Below are 9357 nucleotides of genomic sequence, written 5' to 3' on the forward strand. Positions count from 1 at the left end.
ATCACCTTCACGTGAAGCATGAATCTATCGCAGTCTGATCATTAAAAGCTAGATCTCTATTTCAAAAATCTGATTGTGGTGTAACTCGTTACTTCTACAGCAAGAACTATGAGAAATCCTTCGACATATGAAAGCGGATGTATAGCAGGGAGTAAGTGGATATGCAAAACAGTCACGAACGTCTGTTGTTGAGCAGTTAGCACTCTCTGCCTCCCTGATACTCCGACCGTAATTCCATTCTTGGCCTTTATTCGGTTTCATTAGCAAATGGCTTTCTAATTGGATAGTTTTAATAGGTCACCCAGCAGTGTGAAAGTGACATCTATTAACACGATTAAACCTGTTAATTTGTTTGAGTACATGCTGATTAATCTCATAATTGTGGTATTAAAAGTTAATTGAAACGATCTCTCTTTTATTATCAAAATCTTTTTATTAAAATTGAATTTGTATATTATGAATTATCGAAAGTATGAATCTTGTAAAATTTATTATAAATGCGATCCCAAAAGCTAAGCCGCTGACTGGCCGGTGGCTTGCTCATCACTAAGGTTCTATTGAAGAGTAAACAGGAAGCTATGTGGATATCCATTTCTTGGAATTTGCCTTCAGGGTTTAAAGGTTGCCAGATTACTGGCACTAGAGGAGTTGACAGTGGCGTAGGGTCCCTGAGAACGGAAAGTAAATCTTGATTGATTTTGGTTTGTTTTTTACAGTGTAAAGAACACTGCACATGGTACACATTATTGTTTACAGTTTTGTCGATTTCTGAGTGACCTTGAAATGGAATTTTTATTGAAGATTTCTATACCAAGTGCCTCTGGAAGTTTTTTAATAGCTATTAAAAAATGCTAATCTGTTGCAGAATAGGTAGTGGCAAAAGGCTTTGAACTTGTAGTGACATTATTTAAACCAGTTGAACTTACCCAAAGGTCATAAAGTTCTTCCAAAGACTTAGCAGTCTTTGCACTGTGGTCTCCTCATCACTTTCTAATTGGTCAACTTTAGCAAAAATATAACTGAATATGTCGCTGTGCTTTGCCGTCTTATCTGTATCCACATTAAAGTTAAACTTCATAAGATACACTGGCAAAGTACTTTTTAAAGCATACATTGCGGCAAACTTAACCATAGGATACTCCATAAAGATATCATTAATATAATCTATGTAACACTCCATAATAGAATCAGGTTTCAGCTCTTTTTCGTCAAAGTAAAATTGTTTAATAAACTCTGCCATTCTGTACTTTATATCCTCACTTTGAAAATCCAAATTGTTAGGCAGTAAATCATCAAAATATTCAGGCACTACACTACATTTTGCTGAATTCTCTTCAATTATAGATATTTCTTCAGCTTCTGTATACACAATTAGCAGCCGTACTTGATCAAAGAAACCCTGTTTTAATATTTGCTTTGGGTCCTTGGCTATTAAACTATGAGCGTAGTAGTAACTGTTCTCAACACATGGCAGAAATAATGAGGTAATATTGACTAATTCTTCAATAGATAAGTCCTGGTAAAACTCAATTAGATCAGCTGTGTCATCCTCATCATCGTAACCTAGATTAATGGCTTCATTAAGAGCTGTTGTATAGGGATCATAAGCCATAGAACCTGGAGATAGTACCGAGCCTGACTCTAGAATCACTTGATGGAAAAGCCCTTTGGTTAACCCTGATAAGAGAAGAAGTTGTATAGCCACTGCACCAGCCCCTGTTCCGTAAAGCGTGATATTATGCGGGTTCCCGTCAAAGTTGTGAATATTTCTGTGGATCCAGTAAAGGGCCGCAATTTGGTCCTTGAGTCCAGCATTACCTGGGACTTCGGCTGTGCCCAGGCAGAGGAACCCCATGACTCCTAAGCGGTAGTTGAAAGTCACCACAATGAAATCTTGAAGAAGCCGTTCTGGGGGCTGATAAGAGCCCCAGCTGCAAAAATTTAATTTAATTGCTTTTTGTAAATCATCATCATCATCTCCAGCCGAAAAACGCACTCTGCTGAATATGGGCCTTCCGAATGGAACATCGCCCAAGACGGTCCCTAGCTAGCTTTCTGTGTGCTACAGAATGACAATATGTTTACCCTTCTTGGAACCCGCCGTCGTGAACATGCACGAGCACGGGCAGCGCGCTGGCGCCGACTTCGCGCTCGGGCACGAACACGTTCGCCACCAAACAGTTCTCGTCGCCCTCGCCCGATGGCTGCACGCATTTGACGCGGTGCGTCGCCTCGAAGATGCCGTCCCACTCTGGTGGGGGGTCTGGTGCCTGGAATTTTAACTTTACAAACATTCATAAGGCTGAATATAACCAATACCTCACCGTGTAACTTACAAGCAGTTTATTATAATATTATTCCACAAGACCGATTATTTTTCTATGTGTACGTTCTATAATGTAGTTACGAGTCATCCTTCAGTGAACTCCATTTGCGAAAATGTTAATCCAATCAAGGGGCTAATAGTCCAGCGGGACGGTGACGACAGTGTAGGCATTATCGGGCACGCGACCCCACACCCTCTGGCGCCGTGACGGACGTTTGCCCGACCTTAATCTGCACGATAACGATCTGCAAACGCAAACGTCAGACCCGTAAACACAAACAGAGCCGACCTTAAACCTGTCGCGATGTGTTGGCGGGCTTGCGTACGGCAGTCCGAGGAAGACGTAGTGCGCGGGCGGCGTGTGCTGGTAACCGCGTGCCGCGCCCTGGTCCGTATTCACCTCGCGATGCGCGCGCCACGCCAGCCCCCCTCGACCCCCCACCACTCCCCCGATGCTGTTCTGTCCGTCGCAAAGCCCCAGCCAACCCCACAGCAACAGGTGCGTCGCCACTCGCGCCCTCATGCTCGTCTTTACCCCGCGCTAATCACTTGTCTTCTTCCATCGTAGCGGTTTTCTGATAGTGGATGTTATGTTGTAATGAAGGCGTCCGGAATATAGCTGGCGAGTCTAGTGAAATGTGTGCTCTTTGAATAATCTAAGCCGGAGCGACGACGTGTTTAATTTCGTCTATGAAAACATATCCTCCAGTTAATACAAACTACCGCACCGGCATTTCCCTCCTCTACAAATATTTTGAATCCTATAACTAAAATTGTAGGGCAGTACCAAACACGACTATTGAATAGACGATAGATAAGTATATTTAGGATTATATTATATACCACTTACAACTCAATAATTATTTAAAACAAGAATTTACGTAGGTATACAACGTTCGACTTAAATGAATTCTGTTTAGAAACGCACTAATAATAATATGCGAACTTTCTAAAAAGCATGCCATACAAATTACATTATTTTGAAAGTAAATAGAACGACTGAAACCAGAAACATCAAAAATTGGCAAGGGTTCAAACCCAGGGCTCGGTTATCGATGAAGCGGTTTTTATACAGCTCAGTCCAGAGATGCAGCCGGTTCACATACATGCCCGAAGTGTTCACCTTTGGCTCAGTGCCTATCGATAACCATACTTCCGACTCTTCCTTTGCATTATTAAATATGCTCCATTCGACGTCCGCCGTAGATGGTTTTCTGTAAAAAGCACAACACATTTTTTTATAACTTAAAAATAGAGAACAACTGACGATTGTCCTTATCATACCCTTCTTTGGCGAAACTAGTCCATAGAGTTGTCATAAAGTGGATCATATTATCATCATCTTCCATTGAGAATGTAGTGTCTCCCTCAGTGAAGGTGTAACCGACAATGTCGCCCCGCGCGGCGCCATTCACGTTGATGCGTTCCAGTAGTGAATTTTTCACTCTATTCAATTGTCCTACGTAGGAAAACTCGTAGAAGTATACTGTAGCGCCAGCCTTAGCGAGTAAACGTGCAGTGCGTATTGAAGGACCAAGGTAGGAAGCATCAGTATGGTACAGCGAAACGTCTTCAATGTCCTCTATTGGCCCTTGGAAATAAATATCCCTAATTTTATCACTTTCTTCTCTTATTTCATCTTCGGTCATGAACTTTAAATCGTTGGGTAAAAACTTTGTAAAGTCATAGTTCATGTGTAGTAAGTTTTGATCGGCCGCCTCTTGCATTCCGGCGTGATCTGCAGATCCAATCATGAAGACAATACCTCTTAACTTACTGAAGGTTTTCTCTTTATTTAAGATTTGCCAAGATGATTCATTAATGAACGAATCTAATCCTTTTTCTACACAAGGCCTGAAGTCAATTCCGTGAGATTTACTTATGATTTCTTTAATTTCGATATCGTCACTAATCGGTTCCCCCATAGCATTAACTAATTTTGTTGCTGTAGCTATTGGGTCTCTGTCTATAGCCCAATGCGCGAGCACTGATCCACTTTCCGAAATGACCCCCTTTATGTATTCCCTAGACATAGGAGATAGTGCTAGGTACTGAGCCAGCGCTCCAGCCGCGCCTTCACCACCTACTACAATTTTAGCTGAATTTCCTCCAAATGCCTTTATGTTGTTTTTTGTCCACTTTAATGCCAAAGCCAGGTCTTTCAAAGCAGCGTTTCCTGGCGCTGTCTTGTTCTGAAGGCATAGAAATCCGAGTGGACCAAGTCGATAGTTGGGTAAGACTAAAATGACGTCTTTAGATACGAGATGTTCTGGGCCATAGATTCCGGGATCAGCACTGTCACTCACAAAATTGCTGTCGTAGATATAGAAAAGCACCGAAAGGTTATCGGCGTGGACCGGCGTGAATATGCTGAGCGTCAAGCATTCTAAGTTGCCCACTAACACCGGCTCGTCGTCCGGCGGCTGCAGCTGCGGACATAGCTTCGTGTGCGACGCATAGTGCAGCGGGTCGCTCCAGCTCGTGGGATTAATTGGTGCCTAAAATTACAGATGAATTTTACTGTTGTTGGCGAATTTTCATTCACGAGTCGTTAAACAAATTGGTATAATAGCATACATTTACCCATTGTGTCCATTAATACATATTTCGGTAGACAAATTTCAAAGAACTTTATTGGTGGTTGGCATCCACTTGGACTTTAATCTTTTTATCGGTGATGCTTCCTTGGTTACTTAATATCGGTAAGAGAACTACACGTGTCGTCTAGCGGTTCCACCGCAGAACTATGTAATTACTAGTCTTCAAAATATGATACAAACGATATATAAATCGACAGACGAAGCACAAATAACCGTTTGCTAATTACAAAATTTTAAGTTTTTACTCAACTGAAAGTGGTAATTTATATTTGTGAGTGTTAACAGTTACTACATTCAAACTATATCTAGACAACTATTTAAATTTTTATTTAAAATATTTCGGATTTTGGTTATTTGGTTAGGTATTCAGAACTTTTATTAGCAATGATCGGAATAGGTAGTAGCAGTATAGCTCTGTGTCAAACAGTAACCTATTACTGCCGCCAAACAGTAATGTGAGCATTACTGGGTTCCGGTTTTGAAGGCCCACCCTTGCTCGTGAAATTACAGCCACATGGGACTAGGCAACTTATGTCTCAGGTGACGGGCGCAGTGGTAGTGCCCCTCAGATCTTTGCGAATTAAAGCTCTGAGTGGCACTGCAACTGTTATGAACAGGCGTGTCGTTTACCATCAGGCACACGACTTGTTCGTCCCATCACTTAGTATCATAAAAAAAAGGTAGAGATGTTTAAAAAAGCTAAAATGTATACCTAGTACTGCACGAAGAGTCAATGCGATAGTTTTAGGATCCCGGAGGAATGTCCATAAATCAATAAGATATTTGAAATACTTATCTTAAGAATTCTAATTACAAGTATTAGTAAAAAAGGCAGTTTTTGTAAAATGTATACTTTTTGGAAAAAAAAAAGAATTTATGTTAGGAATTTTCCTAGATATTCCGAAAAAATATTGGTTTCAAAAACGCGTCGTAAACTTTAGATAAATATAGTCTACCTACCCGGTCAGATTCGAACTGACATCTTCTAGCTTACCGTGTCAGACGCTGTACTAACTAAGCCAAGGAACGAACGAGCGGACCTCACGAATTTTTGTCGTGTCTTTGTATTAGGTTTTTCAAGTCGTAGCGCCATCTATGAGAAATCTTTGAAAGATTTATCACCCAGTTAGTACCTATACAGCTACCAGTCCTGACGAGAGATGTGAGCCCAGGGAGACTCAGGGGTTATGTGGGGACTCTCCCTCCAGACTGGAGGGCCTACCCCACTAAAACCCCCCCGGGTTTCCCTCTCGCCGGTTGAGTCGGCGCCGTGGGATCAGTGAACATTCACCACGACACCTAGTATCTACCTACCCAAATGATGCCAATTTTTAATGTACTCAAGTGATTTCCCGAATCACGAAAGGGACAAAAAAATGTTATCTTAAGGTAGTCTCTGTTCCTCAAAGTTTAAGTAAAACAACTACCTATTCCGCTCAATCACTGCTTATTAGACAAACAAAATTACAAGTGCGTACGTCAAATAAATATACTCGTATAGTCAAGGTCGAAAATAGTTCAAAATGTGTGTGTATGTAACACGCGATCAGGGCGTCGGCGCCCTTTAATTTTTGAAAATTGGCTAATGTACTGCAGTGTGTCTACATTTGTTATACTTACCGCAAAAGGTTTCTCAACCGCTCCGTACGGGATATCAATGAATGCCAAAATATTATCATCACTTCTCCAGTTTACGCCCATCACGGGTCCATAGTCAGTTTCTCTTAGAAGCGAAACAGGGTCTTCTTTTAGATTCTGTGTTTGTACAGGGTCACTTTTGTTGCCTTCCTCTGTGAGGCGCAGGTTTGCGGGCTCGAGCACGTGGGAGTTTTGGTCAGGGTTGGGAGAGGGGATTTGTGCGCAGGCGCCTCCGACCAAGAGTAGCTCGCCCCACACACCCAACCACGCTACTAATCTCCACTGCATTTTGGAGATACTGACACTTTGTTGACAAGCATACCTGCACAAACGTACTGTCATGTGTATACTTATATTCAATTTCTGATAAACAACGACACCGACACACTGAACATAACAGACATTTTTTTCATAAGAACCACGCGTAGGATTTTACTATTTACCTGTGTGGAGTGTGAACCGAAATGATTGCGAATTAACGCGTTTTTTCCCAATTCACTATTAGTGCGGACGTCGTCGCTGCGCTTGCGACTGGTTTATCACGCGTTTACGATAACGTCTAGAGAACTGCACAACTCACAATACTCAAATGCGATTGTGGCGATTGATTACAAATTGTGAGGTGGGCTACTCGATTGTTACTGTTACTTATGAAATTTTAAAACAATACATAAGTAAATAAAGTGACTTCACAACCATACCGCTTAGGTCCTGGTCTCGAACTCGGATATTCTCTATACCATGGGAATACCCAGGCTAGAACCAATTTAGAAAAGTTCCTTACCAAATTGGCCCTTCCGGGAATCGAACCCGGAACCTCTTCACCTAGCGCCCAAAATGTTAACCGCTGAAAATATAATTTGTAGATATTAAAAAACATTTTACCTCGTATAACTGCAGGTCGTCGAGGATGCGTCGTCAGCACGAGACTGCCTATATGTATTGATAAGCCATCGATTGAACTATGGACATTCGCGATCACAAGCCTTTCAACATTCCTTTAGACACTACGCACCTATGTGCAGCACAATACATCTTTCTACTGAAGCTGCGGAACAATAAATAACCGAATTCGTAATAGAAACATGAATTTGTCTGCATTCTGCTGCTGCTACACCAGAATCATTGGGCACATAGGAAACTGTCAGGCACCAGCTTAAGAAAATTAAGATTAACTGCAATAACTGCGGTAGTAATAACACTGGTAGATAATTTTCCCATAGCACTGCCGGTAGAAAAACGAATTAATAAGCCGGGCAATAAAGGCATTCACTCCCTCCGCGCACTGCTGTAGAGCATTATTGTAGATTAAGATGTACAGAGTAGTAGTAGATAATCATTATATCTCTGTAGGTAAAATTGATGGCACTTTACTTGCACATTGCAACCAATCAGATTTGAGTCCTTTTATCGGTAAAGCCGATAGACCAGTTGCCGGTTGTACCGAACTCTGCTCCTTTTCACTTGTACGTTGTGGGTGATATAATATTACTCCCTTAGACGTAAAAGCCCTTTTTTATTTGAAATCCATCCAAATTACGCAACACATTCTGTTTTGCATAAAATTAAGCGTAGTTTTTATTCCATAGATAGAGTTGGTCGAGTTTCGTGAGTCGCGAACTGAACCCATAAATTATTTTGCTTTTTGCCTAAACATACTTGACGCGACTGTATGACCCCCGGTTTTACACATAGTTATTATTTTTTATTTATTTAATTTATTTAAAGATACACCATCAACTTAACACAAAACAATATTAAAAAAAATACACACAGGTTCACTATACAAGGTGCCAAGTCACTACAGGTGTATACATCACTAAAAATCTAATGTTAACCAATGAGATACTAAAGAAAATATTTAATTAGAAATATAAAATTACAGTAATAATTAGTTAGTTATCTATAATAGATATTTACAAGTTTCATAAGTTCAAACAAATTGCTTGCACATACGAAGAAACTGCTTAGTATTTTTTATATTAAAGATATCTATGTCGCCGTCTCCAGTCGTAAGTAAGTCATTGTATGACTACATGAGTCTGTTCAAGGGGGCATACTTTCCAAGATTAGTCCTGCTACTAGACAAAACAAATGTTCTGACTATGGGATACTTTACGAGGTACTTTACGAGGAACGTTAAAATTAGTGAGGGCAAGAGCCTCTGGCGACGACATACCTCCATGCACTATCTTATGCAAGACTCCAATATCGATGATTATTATCGATGATATATATAGTTACTTTAGAAAGTCACCATGGAATCGCGTTAAGCCGATCAGAAAAAGCTTTATGCCCGTCTAATAAGAGCCAAAAAGATTTTGTATCGGCGACCCTTACTTCATGGACATAAAGACTTCTCGCGGGCTCGAGTCGATTCCGTATTAATAAATGTAGTAACTACCTGAAGACGAGGTGTTTCAGCGCGAGCTTAGATTTTAGGAGGTGAGTGAGGTGTGAGGGGGAGGGAGTTCGCGTCTCGCGTTCCGCAATCCGCGCGCTGTATATTAATATGAAAATCAGTACAGGCGGAGAACATTTCCAAGCGCCCGATGGCGACTGACGGGGTGGCAGCAAATTTTGCAAATTTTGAAATTAACTAATAGGGCTTCAGTGAATACCAAAAGTTAGCAGTTCATGCGTTACTCTTTTTGTTATATTTGTGGCTTGGTACAAGAAGTGCTTAAGAATTATGGACTTAGGCATATCTTGTATCAAGCCACAGATAAATCTATGTGTATGCCTAACTTTATAATTATAGCTATAGTAACTTGCGATCACTATATACTTACA

General features: G+C 40.9%; 2 protein-coding genes across 2 annotated transcripts in view; one reads left to right on the forward strand and one right to left on the reverse strand.

The window, feature by feature from the left end:
- Nucleotides 1–9357, forward strand: part of LOC113239924 (serine/threonine-protein kinase D1) — a 77169-nt gene that overhangs the window by 133 nt on the left and 67679 nt on the right. The window lies entirely within an intron of this gene.
- LOC113239893 lies at nt 455–7167 on the reverse strand. Its single transcript, XM_026477054.1, has 8 exons — nt 7008–7167; nt 6547–6886; nt 3611–4824; nt 3301–3540; nt 2616–2844; nt 2086–2270; nt 927–1931; nt 455–668 (listed from the first exon to the last, which is right to left on the reverse strand). The coding sequence occupies exons 2-8, from the start codon at nt 6850–6852 to the stop codon at nt 455–457; spliced, it is 3393 nt and encodes a 1130-aa protein (XP_026332839.1). The 5' UTR covers nt 6853–6886; nt 7008–7167.

Source organism: Hyposmocoma kahamanoa, unplaced genomic scaffold, assembly GCF_003589595.1.
Source record: "Hyposmocoma kahamanoa isolate Upper Pololo Valley unplaced genomic scaffold, ASM358959v1 117, whole genome shotgun sequence".
Taxonomy (NCBI): Eukaryota; Metazoa; Arthropoda; class Insecta; order Lepidoptera; family Cosmopterigidae; genus Hyposmocoma; species Hyposmocoma kahamanoa.

Bases quoted from the DNA above. Each gene is read 5' to 3' on its own strand.
- LOC113239893 (XM_026477054.1), bottom strand. From the start codon at position 6,852: ATGCAGTGGAGATTAGTAGCGTGGTTGGGTGTGTGGGGCGAGCTACTC. The intron at 2,845-3,300 runs GTAATTTGTATG...GACGAGCATGAG, and splicing joins CTATTTACTTTCAAAATAAT to GGCGCGAGTGGCGACGCACC. The intron at 2,271-2,615 runs GTCGGCTCTGTT...TTAAAATTCCAG, and splicing joins CACATCGCGACAGGTTTAAG to GCACCAGACCCCCCACCAGA.